General features: G+C 44.9%; 1 protein-coding gene and 1 long non-coding RNA gene across 3 annotated transcripts in view; both read right to left on the bottom strand.

Annotated features, from left to right (window-relative positions):
* ANKRD28 (ankyrin repeat domain 28) overlaps positions 1–4,741 on the bottom strand; it is a 116,511-nt gene extending 111,770 nt beyond the window's left edge. Inside the window, exon 1 of one of the 2 annotated variants that reach the window (XM_027451002.3) lies at positions 4,590–4,741. In XM_027451002.3, the coding sequence (XP_027306803.1) occupies positions 4,590–4,616 (27 nt within the window). In that variant the 5' untranslated portion in view covers positions 4,617–4,741. Of the gene's footprint in view, positions 1–2,570; positions 2,592–4,589 lie in introns of those variants that run through there. The other variant, XM_072033511.1, reaches the window with a different exon arrangement.
* A 1,019-nt stretch (positions 4,742–5,760) lies between these two features.
* The window catches only part of LOC119716155 (uncharacterized), a 30,929-nt gene continuing 12,696 nt past the window's right edge, over positions 5,761–23,993 (bottom strand). The window contains exons 2-6 of the long non-coding RNA XR_005263920.2: positions 23,276–23,421; positions 14,981–15,148; positions 14,154–14,311; positions 5,996–6,190; positions 5,761–5,915 (exon numbers count right to left, since the gene is read on the bottom strand). This is a non-coding gene — a long non-coding RNA (uncharacterized lncRNA). The remainder of the gene's footprint in view (positions 5,916–5,995; positions 6,191–14,153; positions 14,312–14,980; positions 15,149–23,275; positions 23,422–23,993) is intronic.

The raw sequence follows: 23,993 nt of genomic DNA, 5'->3' as shown, positions 1-23,993 counted from the left end.
ACCTGCCCAGCTGCCTACAGCCACTGCATCTTCCCTCCTCTTTCCACCTAGCACCTCATATCGAATATATCTTCAAATGCCAGCTTGAAATTTATCCTCCACCCCCAAAGAAGGAAAACAAACCCCCCACAGATCAACATGGTAAGCACTTAGCGAGGGACTGCTCTGTTTATTATTTTTTTTTATTGAAGTATGTGAAGCGCTTTGTGATTTGTATTCTGATCCACGGTACTTAAACACAAACATTATAAATAACTTTGAAATGGTTAGTCACTGTAACTACGGCAACAAGGCTCCCACTCGATTTCCAGAAATAGGAGGAGAGGTAAGAACAAAATAAAAAGTTGGCAGGAGCCAGAAAACAAGCGATCAAATATTAGTTTGACCCCGGGAAGGCCCAGCTGACCAGAAGAAAAATAAATAAAAGGAAGACAGCAGCTGAGAAACAAAGTAGATGCCACAAGGTGAAGTGCAGGATATCAAGTGTAGTACCGAAGATATTTAATTTCGGTCATCCACAACCCTTCTCAGTGAATGGAAGCGAGGACAGAAATTTGGGAACCTAGCAACCCACGTGAGACACCAGATTGCTGCCTCCCAGTGTCAGCAGATGCTGGCTTCCAAGAGGAAGCATCAGCTTTTACACCAGTGCCAACGAAGTTGCTTCTTCACAGGCAAGTGGGCATTTGCCTCATTTTCTCCCCTGATACTTGCCTCCAAGAAGTGGCCACAAACCCTCATGAAGGGCCCTTTATGCCCTCACAGGAGGCCACGGAGCAAACAGGATCTGCCACAAGGATCGGGCTGCAGAATCAAGGCTTGCTTTGTCTCTCCACAACCTTTTTTTTTTTTTTTTTAAAAGTTTGTTTTCCTCCTTTAGAAGAACTGCTTGTTCGCAAGTCAGGAGCTCCGCGGCTATCAGCGAGGAATCTGATCCCCCACGCCAACAGCCCGGGGATCCAGGCCCTCTGACCGCAGCTAACAGGAGGGCTGGTAATTGCTTTGTACAGCAAGATAATCCGGGTTCGGGTTACCTGGTGGAAAACTTGGAGTAAAGAACCGTATCTTTTAGGTGCACGTGCTCTCTTAACCTGGGAAGGAGAGAATTACCTGCACAGCTGTACCTCACCCTCCTGGTGTGGTTACCTCACACACAGCTCAGAGATTTCAGGCAGGTTTTAGGAAGAATTTACGAGGAAGCGTTGAGAAGCACAGAGTGGTTCTCACCTTCAACAAGACCCCCAAAAGGATTTATTCAAAGAACGCTCTCACCTCAGACTTGCATGGAAAAACACGAAGAGCTCCCTCATTAATCTACCTGTGGACAGCACTTACAGAGCAACCCCACACCCACCACATCCCTCCCCGACCCCTTCTCATCGCTGCAGGAGACCGTCCCTCCTCCCGGCGTAACAAGGAACTGCCTGGGACGTTTACCCTTGGCAGCAGCTCCAAGGGAGCCAAGCCTGACGCTGGCACCGATGAAAATAGCAACCACGGAGGCACTCAGGGCGCTCACTATGACACCGCAAACATTTGTTTGACTGCCAGCTGAATGAGGTCCATCCGAGCCCAGGGAAAGATATACAGGGGCAATAAAGAAGTCAGCACTGGCGCTGCTCAAGGACTTTCAAGATAAGTGGTCGCTCCAATATCCCCTCACAGTGGTTGTTCACACTCCGGTCCCTTCCGCTCGCATCTGGCTGATGGGAATAAATGCATCCCCTCGAGCACAGTCTAGTGGTCACACAGAAGGATCCCACAGAAGCTCCTTTCAAAAGCCCGTTCCCACAAGCCCTGTGATTTCTTCCTATCCCACACTTACAGTCCAGGAAAACAGGAAATGCAGAATCAAAACTGCAATGTACTGAAAGGCACAAAGAAATAAATAAATAAAGCTTTACAGGCCGCACTGCACCCAAGGGACTTTGCCTCAAATAGATATATAGGTCCAAAATTAAAGACCAAATTCAGCCCGTTTTGATCAGGGCTTCGTGTATTTCAGCAGAACTACACAGACATGTAGGCTAATGCTGGCCTAGAAGTCAACTTGTAAGTGCTTATGCAGGTATGATTTTTAACAGAAAAGCCAAGAAACCCAACATTTCACCTATCCAAGAAAAAATGGACTGTCATTCCTTATTGAGAGACTAATTTAAGGCTCTTTAAAGCAAAAATTTGCCTGTTTGGGGAAACCTTGATACCTGCAAACTGTGCCTGAATGACCCCAGCCATGCGACACTTTGCCTTTCAGAGCTGAGAAGTCCAGGAGACCAAGGCACGCTGTTAATAACCACCCAAAAGCAAGCTGCTTCTCTTTCTTTTCCCCACCTCTCCAAAAGGTCTGATAAAACATCAGCGAACCTTGACCTCAAACACCACTTTCCAGGCAGTTTGCTACAGGAAAGTACCACGGATCTTCGGGACAGAGCTGAAACTTCCTTTTACAGCCTGCCTCCCCCTCCTTTGGTGTTGCAGCAGTTGAAGCAGCTCCTCATCTAGAAAAACCTGGCGCACAAGCAGCACGCTATGAAGATAGTACAAAGGCAAACAAACTGAAGGGGAAATACCTTAATCATAAGGCACGCTTACTGCATTTTCCATCTCTGCCTTGAATGGCTTAACCTGAAATAACAGAATTTGCAGGTTTACTTCATCTGTTTCCAAGCACGCCTGACGTTGCACAGCAAACCAAGAACCATGAGAACAATCTGGAGCTTCCAACTTCTGTAGTGATTGCACTTTCTATCCCAGAGTCAAACGGTTTGCTATCGAGCATTACAAGCACAAACTTTGCTCTGTGCGGTTCAGTTTAGCTTTGCATGCAATTTTTGCAACTACAGCTTGTAGTTTTTTTGATACCTAATATCATCTCAAAGCAAACAAGTCCCTTCTGAAAGCGTACACCCTGAATTATTTCAGAACTCAGCAAAACATTACTGCCTTGCAGGATGGCGAAGCAGCAAAGCTCAGGCAGTAACACAAATCTGTTGAGCACGTCCCTGCTGGCTGCTTGCTGAGCCCAAGGAAGGGCCTGCTCTCCTCAGCACATGGTAAAGCTCCATTCTGAAAGTGAAATGCATCAAGCTGGCCTCCAGAGACAACCAAATATTTGAGTTTCACAGACACGTGAAGCACCTGTAGGATCAAAGTTTTGTTTATCAGCGCACTACGTCAATCAAATCAACTGCAAGCGGCACGGGGATTTCACCCTAGGAGCCTCAAAGCAGAATTTCTGACCTCACCATAAGCTCTCAGGCACCGCTTTTACACCACGTTGCAATATGAGGGGTAGGGAAATATCACGCTGCTTGCTTGCATGCCCTAGGTCTGCCTCTCCCCAGCAAAATCGCGATGCTTAAATTAGCAATACGGAGCCCTCCTTGATCAAGGGGCATCAACAGCTTGATGTTGACTTGGGGAGGGGAAAAAAAAGTCTTGAGAATTACACAAAAGCAACGCCTGACGCAGCAGACCCTTTGTTGCAGATACCGATCTGCTACAGCAGGGATTTAGCAAGTCACTCCCGTGCTTCCCGCTGGCAGGAAAGCGCCAGCACCTGGGCACCTTTGCACTGCCCCGCGAAACGCAGCCAGCGCCGAAGCAAAGGCTCAGGCTCGCTGCCCGGGCTCCCAGCGCACGTGATTACCTCCTGCACTCCACACAAATGCACTGGCGTGGAGTATTTGGTCCAGGTAAACACGCAGCGTGCTCCACCAAACGCCAAACTGGGCTCCTCTGCTTTTGTATCCTACCCAGGGCGGGTTTATCCCAGTGAGCCGGGGGCGTTGCGATCGTAGGGCAGCACCTGATCCTGAGGCCAAGGCACCTCGCAGCGCAGCGCAAGGGAAAAAAGACCTGCAGGAGCTCTCCGTGATTAGCAAAGCAGGGAAACTCCGTGTTAATTCGGTTCCTAATGGTTTTGGGGAATCCTGAAGAGAGCAGGATTTGACAGCACTTGCAGCTGAAGACCTCCACCCACAAGGCAAAGATGCTGCTAACATCACCCCCCAGAAACGCTTCTCCAAAACCAGCGCTGTCCCCCTCCCCTTCCCATCTCCCTCAGCCCTTCAAGGAGGGAACATTTCGGCTCCCACGGTACCGATGCACCCCCGGAGACCCCCGCAAGCCCCATACCGGGGTGAGCCCGCTGCTGGCTGGGCTTTGCTGGGCTCCTAACACGGGAGGGGCGCACCCAGCCCCCCCAGAGGGGCAGCACCAAACCCCACAGAGCCGCCCCGTGTGGGTGCCTTTTGGGGACGAGGCTCCAAAACCCATTTTTTTTGGGGGGTGTGGGGACGGCCCGGCAGGGAAGCGGGGCTGGAGGGTGAGGGGGGGGGGCGCCCCCTGCCCGCTCTGTGCCCGACCCCGGGGGGACCAGGGGGGTCCCGGGGGGGTACGGGGAGGGGGCTCCCGGCCCCGTCCGTGACCCGGCGGCGAACAAAGCCGGGTGTGTGCCGGGGAGCGGCGGCACATGGCGGCAGCAGCCATGCTGCCTCCCGCCCGGGAGGGAAGGGAGAAAGGGAAGGAAAGAAGGAAGGAATGCCGGACAGCAGGAATGAGGGAGGGGAGGCGGCGGAGCTACCCACCTGCTCGCGGAGCTTGAGGAACACCATGGCGATGGCGACCCCGCCGCACCGACCGCCGCCTGCCCGCCCGCCCGCAGCCGCCTCAGCGCCGCGCCCCGCCCAGCGCGGCCCCGCCCCCTCCGCGCCCGCCCGCCCGCCACTGCCGGGCTCCCGCCAGGAGCGGGGAGGGATAAGGGAGGGGGGGGGGAAGGAGGCACCGCCCCCCCCGCTCGCGGCAGCACTCGCCCGCCGGCTTCAAAGGAGCCCGGCCCCGGCCCGGCCGGCGCCACCAAGGGGGGCGCTGATTGGGCAAGAGGAGGCGGGGAGGAGTAAAGTCGGCGCTGATTGGAGGGGAGGGAGAGGCGGGAGGGAGGGCGGTGAGGGGAGGGTGGGCTGGGGGCGTGAGGGGCGCAGCCCCGCGCCCACCATTTTGGGGGGAGGGTGGGGCGGGGCGGGTCCGGGGACAGGGGGTGCGCTGGGGTCAGGCAGGCCCGAAGGGAGGGAGGGAAGCAGCAGGGAAGCTGCCACAGGGTCTGCCACAGCACCAAGCACTGGTCCAGCCGTCCCCTGCCAGCAGTGTCACCACCGAGCCGTGTCCCCAAGCACCACGTCCAACCTTTCCCTAAACACCCCCAGGGACAGGGACTCCACCACCTCCCCAGGCAACCCGTCCCAGCGCCTGGCTGCTCCTTCTGAGGAGAAATGTCTCCTCATTGCCAGCCTGAGCCTCCCCTGGCACAACTCAAAGCCATTCCAGGGCAGCTCAGAGAGAGGCACGGCCAAATGACCAAAATGATGAGCTGCAGTGGCCATGTACAAATAACAAAGTACAAAAGAAAACCAATTCTGAAGGTTTTTTCCACTATATTTGAACCCTGTATATTTGCAGAGGACCAGTGAGGGTGTCACCTGCTTAATTCTTGTATTTAATTTCAAGAAGTAATTTACAGGCTTGCAGGTAGGCCTCTGCACATCAAGCACAAAGAGCATTGCCATAGACAGGGCTGCATAAAACCTCCAGCGAAAAGAATGAAAAGCAGCACAAGGGGCACTGAGAGGAGAAGTGCTGATCCTCCAGAAAACAACGCTGCAGCCAGCCAGCCCTGCCTGATAACTTGTGGTTTGGAAGGGTTGGTTTCTCCCGAAATGTGATTTTTCCCCTCCTTCCTCGCCCCCAAAGAAAAACAGACCGAAGAGACAGGGGGTTTTTGGAACTGCGCATTGCTAAAGACAACACTGATGGGAATACTTGTGGTTTCTTGACTTTCCTGTAGCTTCAGAATTACAGAACCACAACTTCTGAGCCCTCCACGTGTAGTGAAATCTACTTGAAGACTTCAGTATTACCTTAAGAAGAAACAAAGAAAGGTTAATAAAGCAGCCACGTGTACTCTGTGGAACACTTGTGTGTGTATTTTTGCCCTCACCCATGCTCTTGCTGTTGATTCCAGTAGGAGTCGGGAACATGAACATATTCTCTTGGTGACTGGCAACATTGGAAGAACAGAAGGGTTTTCTGTAGGTGCTAGCAAAGACAGATCTTCCTTTATCTTTGAGTATGAGTAGCTTGATGGGGTGTGCTTGTTTATGTCATTTGATTTTAACCAGTTAAGATTGCAGTCCTATTTCACCAGGCAAAGGAAAAAAAATCAACATTGTCACACTTTCTAAATCAAATTTGTTGACATCTAGATATGTCTAGAAATACTGATTAGCATAAGTAAATATTTTAGTTGATTCTAAATAGCTCTCTATTTTAGTACTTGGGCAATTTTTTGATTGTTTTTGAATAAAAGCATACTGTGTACAACTATGAAAGACGTAGGTTTTGACACTATGTAAAATGGTTGGGATGGCAAAGTGGTAAAGACACTGGTGGCTGTGGAAATTAGAGATAATTTTATCAGTACAGTCAGTGAAGGAGAAAATGACATCAGAAAACTTTGCCTGTCCCCATGTTTGACTGCGCTACTTTTCAAAGAGAAGAGAACGTCTGGGAGCTGATAAAGTTCCACTTCCTCCTGTGAAGCTTATCAGTTTACGGACTTGTTCAGGAGAAAAAAAAAATATAAAAAAAATTACTTTCAGTTCACCTGGTAATTTCTACATGTAGGGAAGTCATCGTACATAAAAATGTGGCGCTTGTGCTTGCCAGGCCCTCCTGCAGCTCAGAGCCAAGGCACTGTTTCAGCAGCGGGAGGTGCACCTTTATGTTGCCCGGGCCCTAGCTGGGGAGCCGGCCTGCTGGTTTTATCGTATGTACTTAACCATGTCAGGAGCAAACTGAACTCTGACCCCAGATCATTGCAGCTTTCTGTGAGTAATAAGATAATACAGTATGAAAAAATTAAGTGCTAAAACATGGAAGTTACAATACAGATCGCGGAGATACTTGCCTGGTTCAGGGCAAGCACGGTGGCTATTGAGGTCGCTTATATACATAAAGGTGAATCACACAAAAGTGGAGGGGGGTTCCTGATATCAGTCAGTTGCATGTGAACACTTTTTTTTACAGGTCACAATATGAATTATTGTCCCATTATTATTCTGTGTAAAACAGTCCAAAGTGTTGTTACAACTTGAACAAAAATGCATAATATGATGCTATCATTAGCAATATTATCTGATCTGCCAGGGTGCCACAAAACACAGTGTTTCACTTAAGAGCAATAGGAATAATATAAATAAAAGCTCAGAAGTTAAATGCAACACTGCTGTAAGGAACTGAGTGCTTCTTGTTCATTTATTTCGGGGTAACTTCACCTACATTATGTGTAAATGCCCTGGTTTTACCTGTCACAGGGTCGGTAACTGCACAGGTGTCCCCTAGGAACATGAGCAGAGTGTTTCACAGCAGTCTGTTGGTACTGACACACAGACATGCTGAAAGCTGCGACGTTTCTGACAGGGTTCAGAACCCAAACCCGCAGAAGTTGGAAATTCCTACACCACCTTTTAAATTAGAAGGTTTGTAAATGATTAGCAGTGCAGCACTCCTGAGGGCACACTTTCAGCAGGGTGCAATAGGCTTCAGCTGCACGGCTCCCGTTAACGTTAATGTTAAATCGCCATGCTGTAACTTATCCCACGGTGTGTAACACTACCCAGTGTTTTAAAGATAGGACCATATGTGCGGTGCTGAAATACATAATGGGACCGACTTGCAGAGACCTCATACAGGAGATGTTTTGTAACTCACCCGAAACTCATTCATGATTTATTTAGTTTGTCAACAATGCCTGTATACAGAGCCCTTTTTAACCAAGGGTTTCAGCCCCAGCAAGGTTGGTGTTTATTATTTTTTTTGATTCTGCTGCATGGGTAAACAGGCACAGAGGTCGAAAGACTTACACAAGGTCATGGAGTGAGTCAGTGCCACTGCTAGGAATAGAAGCCAGGAGCCCTGATTGTCACTACCCTCCTCCAACTGCTGTCCCATGCTCCTAAATCACAGCAGGGCTGGTTTTATTTTTTGCACATAATACGATGTGTCTGAAATCAATACAGTTTCGTAACTTCCTATGCAGGGCTGCATTATCTTTATGAATCAGCATTACTAGGGCGCTAGTCTTCTGATGGAAACCAAGCTCATTTTGTAACAATATACGAAGAACATCATCATGAGGGGTTTTACACATGCTCTCACACGTTTTATCCATCCAAATCTAAACCAGCCAAGGTTTTGTAATTCCGTTCCCAGAGATGAGGTTTTGAAGCACTGGCTGTTCACAGCTACAGATTGTAATGGAAAGATATTGAATATGGTAACGGCACCATCCATCAAATAGCATTGATTGGCATTGCTGAAGCTCCATTATGCTTATGGATGCTCACTCGACCAATTTCACCTCAGGTGGCTGCAGGGACAGGAGGAGAGGGAACCGGGGCACCTCTCTTACTCGGAGAATGTGTTTAATAACCAGAGGAGGGCAGGGCACACACGAGTGGCCTTGGCAGGATCAACATACAGCCGGGGCGGGCCCAGCAGCTGTAAGCTCCTATCAGTCACCTGTGCCAAGGAAAATTCAAATAAAAAGGAGAGAAAACAGAACATAAAGAATATAGAGGGTGAAGCTACAGTGGCAAGAAATTGCATCGTCACCTGCATGTTTTATGGGAAAAACGTGGGCTGTTTGACGGCCAGGCCTGATGTGCCCATATGCTGCCAAGTTACTCTTACTAGTAAAGAACAGGCTCAACAAAGGGATACATCTGGCTTTTACAGGGGTAGCTATTTGGCTTGAACTGGCATGCTACAAATCCTGTTTACATTTCTTGTTTAAATAGCAGGCAACTTCCCCCCCCCCCCCCCCCCCCCCATAAAATTAAGTTTATCTTCTTCAGCAGGATAAAGGGACTTAAAAAGGCAACAGAAAGGTGTAAAGGACCCTAGGCCTGGGTCTAACTTTTACACAGAGATGAATTTTATCCCATATCTCCTTAAGATTTCTTTGTGTAGAAAGTCTCAAAACTGCCCAGACATTAATCAAAAGACTTTGTACGCCATTAGGAATGGGATTACAAAAGACTAATTCTGATTAGTTGTGAAGCCGGAATGAATCAAATAACAAGTAAAGAAATAAATTTTATCTTTAAACTTAATTGAGACATGGAGATTAAAAAAATAAATAAATAAAAATCAGTAACATATTTCCTAGTACTTGTCATGTTCTGAGATGACTCCTTCAAACACTCTGAATATCAGCTCTCTAGACCCTCTTGTATCAAGTTACCTTTAATTAGTGCTTGGAGAAAATGAGAAAGGAGAGGAGAGGAGAGGAGAGGAGAGGAGAGGAGAGGAGAGGAGAGGAGAGGAGAGGAGAGGAGAGGAGAGGAGAGGAGAGGAGAGGAGAGGAGAGGAGAGGAGAGGAGAGGAGAGGAGAGGAGAGGAGAGGAGAGGAGAGGAGAGGAGAGGAGAGATATAAAACATTAAAGTCAGACAAAACACATTTTTAAAATATTTCAGTAAATAACTCCAAATGTCCTTTTGCCATGTCAGTGTACCTCAGAATGGCCAGTAATGGCAAACTGGAAATTCCAGTGGGCTGTGATCTTGCAAATTATTTTTTCAGGCTTGGCCAGTTCTTTGAAGAGTAACACCCAAAGTGAGGCACCCAGTGAGAAGAGTTTTGGACAGTCATCCTGGCTAGCCAAAAGCTTGTACACCATAGAAGTCCCGATGAGAAGCTGCAAGTGCCCTGCTGCACAGGGATATTTAGTCAAATATGCATTTTACCAGTGCTCTAGCAAAGTATTAAAGGGAACTCTGTTGGAAATACTGATTTTCACGTAAGAAGCAAAATAGAGGTTCTGACTTCTGAACAAGAAGTTTCTGAACATCTGAACCCCCAGTTTTGATGATGGCTGACGTAATGCTAATATCCCAGCCAGGTGCTAATTTAGAGAAGAGAATTTCTGTGTACATAAATTTCATTTCCCGATGAGCTATAGATTCGCTATTGACTATATCCTGTGTTTTTGCTTTCAGAGTGGTTTGGTTTCAATTGTGGGCAAAATGATTCCAGCGTATAGTTTATATGTTTGGCTCTAAAGCACTTAAGTGGTCACCAGTGGGAGGGAAGTACGAAGAGTGAAGGAAAAGGCAATTTTTCAAAGAGCCAGAACCCCAGCTGAAATGAGCTAGTGTATACCTAAAATACAAGGTGAGCAGTCAGAAAGGAGGAGGGTTCTGGGTTCTGCTTTCACATGTTCCCCCTTGACAATCAATACTGCAGTAGTGGATGCCATGAAAATGGGGACAGTGTCCCCTGTGGTAAAGGAGGGTGAAGACGAAGAGCATTTTGTCTTACCGATATTTTGGTTGCTGCAGTAGTCAACTTTCTCAACTCTCATTGCCCTCAAGGCTGCAAATATCAAAATATGAACAAAAGTGCAACAGCTAGACACACGGATTCTCACCTACTGATTATTTATTGTATGTTACCATTTAATGTAAATGTCTGTTACACATATGAATGTGGTAATGCAGCTGCCTTGACACATACTGAGAACCTTAAGTAGAACTTCTGAGTTCATACAATACATACACAGGCCCCTTAACTATCACAGCAGAGAGCTTTTCATTGTCCAAATGCAGTGGAAGAATAGTCACTACACATCCATTGTGGAACAAGGATTCTATCATAGAGAATACCTGTCTTTAACATTTATTTTTTCTTGAAGTATGATTTTTTGAATACTTTGATGGTGTCTGCGAGCCTACAGCCCCGCAGATATGTATGTAAACGCTTCTCAGATAAATACTTTTATCATCTAAAGGAATAAAGTGCTTGAGGCAGAAGACAGGAGTCTCTGGGAAATACACTACTGTGATGAATATATTTGTCAACTGAGTGCCATAGAGATGAATTTCAGGGAAGATGAAAAGGGTTTTCATGACAGCAAAAAATTTGTAACTCAAAGAAGAGAAAATGAAGCAAACAGTTTGCATTTATCTCTGCATCTTAATAGACAGCCCTATTCCTGTTTTCATGATGTTGTCTTCATTCTCATTCTAAAGGATTTCCATTTGTATAAAATATTAAAAAGAAATGGAGTCGTACAGGTAACGCTTAGTACTCCTGTCAGGCGCAGCAGTTGCAGAGCCAGGCTAATATGTAGATATTTTAGTCTGAAGAGTTTCATTTGTACTGCTTCTAGTGCTGCTTTGGACCTGACAGTTGACATGCACAGAGAGAATGCATTAAAGCACCTAGAATTTTATTATTAATTATGATTTGATAAGTTGCCTCTCCCCACCCCTCCCTGGAACATATGCCTCGACAAATGAAATCAGAAAGGCGTTTCAGCTCTTTGATAGCTCGGCCTGCCACTACAGCACTGGAACCAGTGTTTGTTTTCTTTTAGTACGAGCAAAGACTGAGCCCTGAATGAGAGCAGGCTGCAGGCAGCGTGCTTTCTAGCGAGGATCCTTACTGCTGAGCGTGTTCTCTACCTCTTTGCCTGCCAGAGTCTGAGTTTCTTAACTTATAGATAGAGCACACTGCACGGCCTGTATTTGCTCAAACCGGGAGGAAAGACTGGGCTGAAGACTGTCTATGAAACAGGCACAGAAAATGATATTTTCTACTCGCTGCTTCTGGGAATAGCACCATATACATACCATATACCATACAAAGAGGCGTTTGCTACCTCAGAGAGTTTACACTATAAAAACAAGTTGTGTATTAACTGTGTGCCTGTTAACAAGAGAAACGAAAACCTGAAGACTTTTAATGAAGCTAGGGCAACTCTACAGATAAAAGCTCGTATTGTACATTTTGTGAAGAATATAAGAACTTTTTGCAACATAAAAGCATGATCTGTTTTGTACTGTGCAGTGCAACACGTTATACAGTTGCTTATGATTGCATTTAGACCAAGATATGCTTCTGGTCCAATGTTTTATTTAGTTTGTAGCATTTTTTTTAATAGCAAGGTATCATACTTCCCTTGGAAAATTGGAGAGAATAACCTCCAGATCAGCTAGGACTGAGATGAATGTAATTAAAGCTCTTTTACTGAAGACATTAACACCAGATATTCCCTAAAGTACTGACTGTGGAGTTCTACATTGCCATGAGGTGATTTTGCTAAATTTAGATTTGTGTATACACCAAAATAGCATAATTAAATTAAAATACTGGAAGAGTTCCATGTAACATATTTGGTAATGGTTATATCCAGGCTACTGGTCTGTGCGATACCTTGCTGATTTAGAGAAAAACTTTGCATATGCACACAGGCACATTAGTAAGTGAAGCAGAACATGAGCTTGTATTGAAAATGCTGCATGCACACTGGATACACACTTCAGGTTTTCCAGGTCTATAAAATATTCTAAAATGAATTAAATAGATTTTCAAGAATTATGTGATGCAATCATACTGGGGAATTGAAACCCCTTTGTAGTATAGCAGCTAGTTATATGTTGAACATCCTGCAAAATAGGAACCCTGGAAGAGAGTGGCCATAAGCCATGCCATGGACACAGTGCTAAGCAGCATCTTCTTCTCATTTGAAATATGTCCCAGACACAGCCACCCACACGTAAGTACGTGTTGTACCTGTCTAAATATATGCATTTCCTCATTGCTGTTATTTAGAACAGGCATGTGGCTCTGTGTGGAAATGTTCATTTTAGTGTTATTATACACATCACTGCTACACCTAGGATTTGCTTCCAGGAGTTTCTGTTGCGTCTTTATATAAGTAGCAAAGAAACACTTCCTGAAGTAGGGAACCCATGTCAGTACCAGACCCCATACAGGCACAGAGGAAAGAGGCAGTTTTGGACCCAGCAATCACACCGTTGCATGTGTTTGTCAGGAGGCAGCAGCACAGGCTGCAGAGACTGCGTCAGTACCAAGTGCTGCTTGGAGGTGTGCTAACTGACGGGGCTGTCTGAGGATTAGTTTTCAGCAGGCTCCTCAGCACAGGCAGACTTCAAATCCAAATAAAAACAAGCTCAAAAGTCATCTTACTGGCTAATATCTTTGCTCCTCCCCATAGAAAAACCCAACCCAAACCCCTTCACCTGACATCTGGTGGAAACATTGACATCTTCAGAGCCGAGGACAACGTGCCACCACCCTCCCGGCATGGGAACAGCAGCATGCTCTGTACGGACTCGGACACTTCCTATCCAAAAGGGGCCACGGCTGCTTAGCCTGTTGTTAACAGGTACATGTATAATTATGGAAAAGGCAAAACTTTGCAAGGCAAAGTGATTTTGGCTGTGAAGGCTGTACTCATTCCCCTGGGGCTTTCTGACGGGCCAGCATGAGGCTGAGCTACGTGAGGACATACAGCAGGGAGAAGAAGAAGAAAGTTGGCACTTCGGTTACTCTTGTAAAAAGTTGCATATCTAAATCCAGAATATAGGTCTGCATGTATGTATTGGCAGGTCTGCGAGTGCTGAGCTGCAGCTTTTTCCCTGTACAATCAGCCTTGTGATTGCTCTTGGACCGTGAGCCACGCGGAGCTGGGACTGAATCCTGCCAGCCAATTTTCCAGCTCCGTCAGAGCGCTGCCACAGCACAATAAATAATACATAGGGACAGAGTCTGATCGACTGTGAAGCACAGAGGAGACGCACGCTGTCAGGAGAAACTTTTACTAGTTGACAGAAAGTTTGGAAATTCAGGAGGTTGGGGAAATCAGATCTGGAGGGCGGGGGAGCAGATGCGTCTCACAGGGCCTGCCCCATGCTCCATGTGGCACCACCACCAGATGCCTCCAGCTGCTGCTGTAGGCCTCAGTGGCAAGGTCCCTGTCACCTGGAGGCCAAGTGGCCGTGCAGGGCTGCTGGTGAGGAGCACATACCATCAGCCTTAGGCTGTGGGCACCCACGACCACAGCCTGAATGGCACTGACCAAGTTTTCTTCCCGTGTCATGTTCCTGACACACGAGTAGGCCCACTAGGTTGATGTGCTAGGTAGATGGGCCAATTACCAAGCTAAGGCTGGGTATGTTTTCTAAACACATGCTTCTATACAATATTTGTATCTCTGTGAGTTGTGGGAAGAGCGACCGGTCCCATGGCCATCAAAAGGAATTTTGAATAAAAAGGAGCAGAATTTTACCCATTTTTTTCTGCGCTGTCTCCAAAGAAAGGACCACAGCCAAGCACTCCGCTCCTGCTGTGGGCTGGGTCTTTCAAAGAGCACACAAATAGTGCGTGGGCTGAAGTCAGCATCATGCATAAGGAGTGTTTGCAAGCCGAGGAGGACGGAATGTAAATCTGCAAGATAAGAGGCATGACAATTGGGAAGTCCCTAAACAGAAGTTCAGACAATTGGTATTCAAAAGGACCTTCTGCCAGGGAGGAAAAACCCTGGACTGCATACAGGAGAACATGCCCTTCAGGTGAAATTGGGTGTAAGTGGATTTAGACCATCTTCTGGCTTTGGCCCTTGTTAGAGAGCACTTCTTTTACTCTCTGCCTTCTCCTGCGAGGGTCTATTACCCAGTTTAGTGCTCTTGAGCCTCCTCGATAAACACAAGATATTGCTGTAGCATTTCAGTCTCCTGCACACCTCACACACATAAAAGTGCCTGCTCCTTTCACGATGGCATGAGAATCTCCATTTATGAGTATATAAATGAAAGAACCTTGCTCACTTGTTTGAAGAGATGAGCCTAACACTGTATGCATTCAGTATCTAATGTATCCTTTGGGTGCTCACTTGCTCTGTGCATTGCCTGGCGCTTAGGCCTGAACTAGAGCCCCTCAGTCCTAGCAAAATGTGCTTTTTTTATGTATCAGGTAGACAGAAACTTTGCAATTTTCCTACTGAAACCATGTGAAAAAGTCGAGAGACAGCTGATGGTTGTTCATGTCAAAACAAACACTGTTATGCAGAACACAATACATTTCCTTTGAAACATACAGGAAAGTGATATTAATTACCTCACCAATTCTGTAGGTATCTGGTTCCTTGGTTTTGATCTGGAGCTATTCTGCTTCTGTTCAACTCATTGATTCAAAACATCAGGGTTAAGAAAACTCTGGAGAGCAAACAAGGAAATCCTCACTATCCCTTTTGTAATGTAAGCTTAGTTTTTTCTTTCCTTTCTTCTAAAAAAAAAAAAGAAAAAAAAATAAGAAGAAATGTAAATCTCTTTTATCAGTTTGATTAAGGAAGAGTGAAAGGACTCTGTGCATTCACATTGGTGTAACTACTGCTGTTTTTAAATGCTCTTATCTTGTCTAATCATCCTCCCAAAATATATATTCACATTAATCAGTGTTTTACAGTACCCCAAAGCTTACTCTCTGTGAAGTATGAAAAGAAATATGGGACACTTTCTTTGCTGTCTCCCACGGGTGTCTAATAAAGTAAATCGAGAAACCAATTTTCTCCTCCATTAGGTGCCCCAAAGACAGTTTAAGAGGATCTGTGGTCTTAGATTATATTTACACTCAATGTCCCTTTTACAGTTGTATGGCTTTAAAAAATAATTTTTAAAAACTTAATTTGAAAACACGAATATATTCAAATGATTTAATTGCATGGTGAAGGTATGGGAAGGGATAAATCAACTTGGGGACAGCAAAGGACAAAGGAGTAGCTGAAAGGTCATTAGCTCTCCGTTGCTATCATGTCTCCCTTAATTTGCAATATGCAAGTGGCAAATCTAGGCATAATACTGCAACTGCTAAACCCTGTCACCTGGGGATAGATCCCCACAATTCTGGGCAACCTGAATGGCAGGGACCTCGTGTTGGAGACCTGTCCCAAGTCATGGTGGCCCTCCAGAATGTGCACCTGTGTTTCTACCGCTGGAAGTAAAAGCTTGGTTAATTGGTTAATTTTTGACTTTGTAAATTGTCTGTACAGAGTCAGTGTCCCCAGCTGGGTGTGGGAGCTTGGCGGCTGTCAGGTCTCTCAGGTTAGAAGCATGTACGCATGCTGCAATGCCTGCAAAAACACACTTTTTCATAACTTCGCTGTTTCTTGAAGCATAATACAGAAACGTGTATGATGTTAAGTCTGCATAACACATATAATGTACAAATTAGAAATGAAAAAGAAAAGAAAAGCATTGAGACCTGCAAGGTTTATGTTACAGTGCAGAGGCTGGGTGGAGTACAAGGGAATTGCTGGGACATCCTTGAAACTCCAGTGACCTCCAGGTACAAGATGGGGCTCTCAGAGGCTGCTGCCATTGTCAGAAACTATTTGGCTCACCTAGTCTGTATCTGAGGCCTGGGGACACTAAAGCATATGACTTTGTACCCAGCTCTCAGGTTTTGCTTCCTGGCTGCTTGTCAGCATCTGGGCATTTGCTTCAAAAGGTAACACAAGAAGCTAAGGAAGCTGCTGCTAACAGACCCAGACAGTTCAATGCTAGTGAAGTGCTACTACACCTGATTTTCAAGATCACATAGTGAGCAACTACATTTTGCATGCACGTAACGGAAGATGCTGAAGATCTGTTTCTAGGAAAAGAACAAACTTATTAGATGATCAAGGGGAGCTACACTAGAGAACTGATCAGGGAAAATCTCAAAGAACAGTGTAAATCCATTAAGCTGGTAATTGCCTGTACATGATAACCTTATTTTAGATACTACACTTTTCTTGTAGAAATACTAACACAGCACTATAAAATTTAGGGCTTCTTTTCATGTCTGCCACATCCCAGTGGGATCTCAGCCTGAAATACTGCTCCGAGGGATACAGCACATAATCAGTCCCTTTGAAACAGCGTCAGTAATGCTGAATCCATATAAGTGCGGATGCCAATTATGCTAATGGAACTGCAGTGGGACTGCATTTCTAGCCATCTCCTAACAGTGCTCTAAAAGTATTGTCACACTCAGCAACTAAATTTTTGTAGCATGCGACCACAGAGATGGCTGTCCTGAAACTTACTGTGTGCTGGAGGTGAGGCCAAATGTTCACAAAATGAACATTTGTGAACATTCCACTGCTAAAGGAATCAACAGGTAACTGAAGCAAATCTGGGAATTTTTCCCTATATTCACTTTTTCCAGTTTTTGTGGCATCTCCAAAAGATGCAAGGCTAATGCAGACAGTGTCTATGACTTCCTTGTTTCTTGCTCCTTGCTTCCTTCCAGGGCAATGCTCCATCCTGAGCACAAGGCAACCACTGTGTTTTAGATTTTGGCTGTTTTAGTCATGCTGTGGCACTGGGAAACCATAACATGCTAGCAAAAGTTCAGGATGCCCCTGTGAAAAAATAAGGCACATCTTTCACATCTTGTCTTCCCTTCTTCTTTGGGACCGAGAAGATCTTATTAAGAAATATGGCATTGCTTCCTTGGCTAGGCGTTGCTTTAGGCTCAGGCAGGACCAGCCAGGTGAGGCTTCTCTTTTCCTCTCGAGCCCTCTCACACAGGGGCTCCTGTGGCAAGGATAACTCCTCACCCCAGGTGAAAGGTGAGGATTGCAGTGGCTACAGATCAAAGTACCCCCTTTCAATTCCCTCTGACTAGAAGCTGCACATACTTTCTGTAGGCATAGCTCCAAAATAAATGCCTCAATAAGGAGGCCAAGTAGCTTTAAAGACTTAAAATTCAACAGTGAGTAGTAGCATATGGCCTCAGTGCTTCACCTCATTTCATGATTTCAATTCAGATTTGCATATTAGATGGACGATGTAAATTCTTGCCTAAATGCTATGCACACATGTGCCTGCTGAGAGTTTAGTTTCTCCATGAACCCTTCAGAAATGTCTTTACAGCCAGGAAATGTTATAATCATCCCTGCAGTACATCACGGGCCAAGGATAACAAAACAGCTGATGTGAACAACACTAGTAGGGCTACTATAAAATCCTGCCAAGGACACCTTTAGGGTGCAGTGTGAGTGATTAATATAGGCCATGAGGAGACACTGAGAGGGATATGGATTCATCAGGAGTAAAAGTTCTCACCCTTGTTTAGTCAGGAAAAGAGAAAATGGCAATGCAAGATTGATCAGTCCTCACATCATTCGATCATTATTTCTTGTGTCAGCATGTGGAGGGGTGGAAAGTCCTCCTTCACAAGTTTTTTCCACATTACATGCTAGCAGCATCACTACAGTCGCAGGGTTTCAGCAGCCTTCCCTCAGCTCTTGCACACTCACCATTGCAGCAAATGGATTTGTCTTCAATTTATAGGCCACGACAACCGCAATCAACACTCTTTTTGTAAATCCAGCAGCAGTGTACAGGTGTTAATCTTTGGTTTTGTTTTAAAAACAGTAAGGTGTTGTCATGCTTTCCCATCTTCTCAGCTGCTTTTGACGGGGAGTCTTGCAAACCACACTAATTCCGCGGTATGTGATGGATGCTTGGAATTAATGTGGTACTTAACGGCTGGCAGCCTTCCTGTGGGCAGACCTCATCCTCCATCATGCCTGTAAATCCATGCTGATATTCCTCCCTTGTTTCACAGGGCACTGGTTCAAGGGCAGAAGCAGCCTCTAGTGGGGGTGGTCCCTGAGCTGACAGCCCCACTGTCACCCGCTCTGCCCCGCTCCGCACACTGTAGGGCTGTTCACGAAGCAGTTCCTAAACCTTTGCCATTTACAGCCTTGCATACCTCACAAGTGTCAAAATGAGGTGGAGGCATTCATCCTATCAGGTGTCCTGAGGTTTACTGTGTCTGTTCTTGAGTCAGAGCCCAGAGATGTGCCACGGTCATTAGGCTGCTCAGATGCTCCAAACGCAAAATACTTCCCAAAATAAGGCTTCCAAATACTGACATCACCACATAGCATTGACAAGGTTCAGAAAAACTAGCATTTATTTTTCTTAATTAAAAAAAATAAAATAAAATTGCTTAACCGGTTCTATATTATTATTTCTCTCTTATGTACAGCTCTATCCTAATCCCAAAAAGGATTTACTTAGAAAAAGGACCTGCCTTCTGTACCCCAGGTGGCATTGCCTTTGACTACAGAGCAAGGAGGCAAACAGCTGTCAGTGCCTGAGGGAGTGCTTGGAAGGAAATGCCTCGTCTGGGAGAAGAGGAACAAGGACCTGACATCCCATCATAACAAGGCAGACCCTTTCCTCTGCATTTCATTGTAGGCTTCAGCTTCCCTTCCTCATCCCCACACCGGCACCAGATATAGTATGAGAAGTTGCACAAGCATGCGTGGGCTTGAGGTGTCCACCAAACAGCGGAGCAGGTGAGAAGCATTAAAATGCTTCTGAAGATCATGCAGGTTCTATGTGCAATCGGAACTGTTGGTAGGAAATCATGAGATACATGTACATACGTTGGATAAAATGCCCTCAGGAAACACTCATACACCATACCTGGAGTTGCAAAGATGCAAAGAATGTAGAAATACACATGCGGGAGGAAGGAACAAAGGTGTATGGAAAACTCAACAATTTTAAGTCATTTGCCAATACACTATGGTATTTGAAGACTGAGTTATCGGCTTCGTCATTCCTTCCTTGCTACTCACTGCTGCCACCACGTGTTACTACAAATTCTTGACGACAAAATCGTGCCCCTTGTGCTGCTGGGGCTGGCAAGGACCTGAAGACTGGGACGACACTGCCCAAGAGAAAAGCTGGGACATGGGAAAGCCATTCCTTAGAAGATTGGGCATTACTGGAAGCAGTACAGCAAACTTGAGAAGAGGCCCCTGTAAGCAAATGCATTGGATTTGGATTTGAGGAGTCATGCTATTTGATCGCAATAGAGGTTGTGGGTGTGCATTAGGAAGTGTTTGAATACCACAAGTATGCACACCAACATTCTCTCTCTCTCCGTGCCTTCCTCTTTCACTCAGATCTTTTGTCATTCTTTTAGGGAATGACAGATACATTGGGCAGTTCTCAAGTAGTGGTGGAGATGGACTTTTCAGTTCTTCTTGAGGTAGCTGCCTTGAAGTGGCCAGAAACATAATAACGAACAAATGTAGACTGCACTTAGGGAAGCAGTTTCCTCCTATTCTTGTGATCTGGTAGCGTGCCTGTTCCCTAAGGAACGAAAGCCAGTCTTCCAGTTTTGGCTTATACCCACCGATTGTGGATATTTTTATTGTCAGTATGCATGACTAATTAAGAGGTTTTTAGCATTTGCTGTGTCTCCATGATATTAAACGGGGGTATTTCCACCAGTGTCATTACACACGGTATTAAAAACAATCGAGGTTCTGGACCCAGCAGGACAGCAAATTGTTGTAAGCTAAACTTCCCCAAGCACTCCTTGATTCTCTGCTAAATTTATTTCCTTTTAAATAACTCTTCAAGAATGACATTTAAGGGACAATCTGTTGATAGCTAATCACAAGCTTACAGGATGTTGTTTCAATGGGCTATCTCGATAGGAGAGTAAAGGTTCATGCAACAGTTTGCTGGCTTATGGTTCTGCTCAGGGAAACACGGAGCATATGCATGGCTTAGCTGCTGTCTTTTCCCTCTGTCTTGCAAGGTCTGCAAGCACACGCCTAGGTATAGATGCAGTGTTACTAGTTCTCACTTTGTTTAATGTGTTACCAGCACGTACTTCTGGGCCAAGGCATGATTTCAGAGTATCAGCTTTCTTTTAAGACACAAAAACAAGTTTAGTTTCCAGCTTTCATAACAGAGAGATTCCAAAGAATTTTCTGCAGATAAATCCGTCTCCAAGCCAAGAATAATGCAGAAGGTGCGCATTAAATCACAGGACACTTTAGTCACTCACTTTCTCTAAGGGGACGCTTATACGTCTGACACTGCTGAAAGTTTGTCTGAAGTGAGTGGTCCTCTACACACACATGCTTACAATCAAAGCTGTGCTTATAGACCCTGCTGAATCAGCTTGCTGGGAAATGACAGGGAAATAATGCCAGTCAGGGCCTTGACAAACAGGAGAGAAAATGGGAAAGACACAGATATAAGAGCCCGATCTTTCTTTCCATAATATTTAGCCTATTTAGGAATTACACGTGCTTTTGCACATTCTTAATTCCAGTGCCTATAATGAGGATTTGGAGAAAACAAAGACAACGTCTTCACAGCATCTTCATAGTGGTGCAAGGCAAGGGAACAAGAGAGAACAGACATGGCTTGAAAGAGAAGATGCCCAGACTAGGTAACTGGAGACAACATGAGGGCAATTAAGCTTGTGAAGACACTGCCCCAAAAGGTAAAGGTTGTACCTTGGAGGTTTCCAAAACCTTACGGGATAAAGTCCTAAGCACTATGGTGTGCTCCCATAGCTGACCCCGCTTCGGGAGAAGGTTGGGCAGGGGCCCTCCTGAGGTCCTTTGCCACTTAGGTTGCCCTATGATGCTGTGATGCTGTGCACTAAAATGACAGCAATAGCAGACTTGCTTTCTGTCGTAATTAAATCCACTGCGGTTACAGAACCCAGTGGTTATGTAAAACTTCAGTAGTGTTGAAAATTAACCATTATATACCAATGTCAAAGCCAATATGTTAATCAACAGGGAGGGTAAAAGTAGCTGGTCTGTGTTTTCAGAGTCAGTTTTCCAAGAAGCATTAAAAAATGCAGGACTCACAATTTATCCTGTGGGGCAGAAACACTTCTGTTTGCGGGAGGAGAGAACAGGAGCTCTGGCTTGATTTGGTGTCTGTGTAATGCTAGTGTAGGCATCACCTGTGTGATCATTTTGTGTCCTACTGAGATGTTTCAAAAAATTTGGAAAGAACAAGGCCATTTCCACAACTGGACATCGGTCTCTCCAGTGGAATGGAGTTGGTTATTTGGAGCCCTAAAACTTTCCACTGCCAGCCTTCCAGATGACATACTTTTCATACGTGCCTCAGTTTTGGGCCTGATGTCAGACGGCAAGCAGTCTGTCCCAGACTGCCTCCTATACATGTAATTAATATTCCATTTTCTTCTGTTCTTTCTTCTATTTCCACTTCATCACAAAGTGGCTCTTTATAACTTACTTTCCTACTGCTTGCTGCCCAGCTGCTGTCTTTAGTGAAGCAAGAAGGGACGTGAATGCACACACCAGGAGTGTCCTGTCATTAGAAAAATGAGATCGCCTTTGATTTCAGTTCTCAAGAATAGTGACAGTAAAGCACTAAGTCCAAACAATGGAATCACGACTTTTTCTACTACAAGGATAAGAAGGAGGAGAATTAGGTCCTCAGTTTTGTGCTGTTCTCCCTGAGTCTTGGTTAAGGTTGTATGTCATTACTACGATGCTGTGGTGACTTATATTCTCCTGTGTTTGGCAGAGGTAAATGCTCGTGGCTCCTCTAATTTACTTCAAAGCTGATGTGGGTGTCCTGAACGCCCTATAATTTTGAAACAACCAGTGTTGCCTTGTTGAAGCTGTCACTATTGCATCTGACAGCAAACAGAGAAAGAAAAAAGTATTTTGAAAGATGTGAAGGGATTCAAATAAGTTTAGAAAGATAAATAAAGGAAACATTTCTTTAACAGGGTAATCCATATGAGATTTTCCTACCAAGTACAAAAGGATCTACATCAGCTACCTCCAGGGCAAGTCTAAAAAATATTGCAAATGATTTAGGCAGTCATTAAATATGACCTTTGTTCTTGGCAGCAGCACAAGGAAAGCAAGAAATAATTAAGCAAGCGATTGTTGAAAGCACTACTGACCGATTTCAACACTGAGTTTGTTTTCTGCTGTGAGATGTTTTTGCCTCTCATTGTTTCATTTTCCCATGTTGAAAGGAAGACACAAATTTCATTTTAGCGTCTACAAATCTAGTTATGATAATTAGCATTATGCATTTAGAATCGGCATCAATTATTTTCATACATACTATAGCATCTAGAACTACTGTTTATATTTTTGTGTTTCTGGGTTATAAATTTTTTAGCACTTTTCTGGAATCTGCTGAGTAAGGAACTGCGTATTGCTGAGTTCAGGAAAAATGGCAACAACGGGCCAGATACTCCTTCAAGGCATAAGAAAAGAGCAAGAAAAGGCTTTCTGTTCTTTGTCCCTTCATCTCACTGAGCAGAACCAAAACAACATAACTTCTCCAAGAGTGGCATTGGACATCAGCCCTGACTACCAACAGGTGCAAAGAAGTCTTTCCAAAATCCCTAAATATGTAGCTACCAAATGCCTCCCGATTGTCATGAAATGAGGCAGCTCAGCACTTGGAAAATTACTGCAATCCAACTAAGCAATAAGTACCACTTCCAGCAAAGGAAGACTAAGATATTAGGAGAAAAAGGTTTAACAGTAAGGGCTAGTTGAGGACAGGACTAGGTGGCCTGGAGGGGCTGTGCACTTACTGCCAGAGTGGCCTTGACATCTGCCAGATGTGGGATCGGTCTGGTTGGCTCTGCCATGAAGCAAAAGGATGGACTAGATGAGCTCCTGGACTCTCACCTAGTCCTGCTTGCTGTGGCTCTGTGGTTCATGATGCTGGAAAGCCCTTCTGAAATTATTTCAACAACATTAGTTCCAATATCAGTCATTTTATTCACAGGATACATGAGTATGGATGGATAGAAGTTCTCTAGGACTGAGGAGTGGAGAATCGCATCTGTCATTTTAATGTTTCTGAGTAAAAACACTGTGCAGTGGTCTGACTCAAAAACATTTGTTAATTATCAAGAGCCAAGTTAGTAGAAAGCATCTGTTTTATTTTAATGTTTTGAAGGTTAGAGGCTAGATGATTCACAGTAGCTTCACTTCTGCGGTTTGAAGGGTTAGCGTGAGGTTAGCTTATGCCAAAAAAAAAAAAAAAAAAAAAAAAAAAAAAAAAAAAAAAAAGCTTATTATTTTTTTCTTAATATAATATTAAGAGAACAGTTTTTATAAACCTTGAATGAACTCTCCCCCATTATTTCTCAATGTGTAGCCCTATATAACTTGTCGTTATGCTAGTCAAATTATAAAATTAAACCAATTAGAAACAAGTTAAATAATTGATGCAGTTTAATAGTCCATGTAACTAATGTCAGCGGTAAGCAAATAACTTTAATAGTAATAAATAGATCTAATACT

Source organism: Anas platyrhynchos, chromosome 2 (assembly GCF_047663525.1).
Source record: "Anas platyrhynchos isolate ZD024472 breed Pekin duck chromosome 2, IASCAAS_PekinDuck_T2T, whole genome shotgun sequence".
NCBI lineage: Eukaryota > Metazoa > Chordata > Aves > Anseriformes > Anatidae > Anas > Anas platyrhynchos.
The sequence above is the reverse complement of the archived record's forward strand: the minus strand, read 5'-3'. Positions and strand labels throughout refer to the sequence as shown.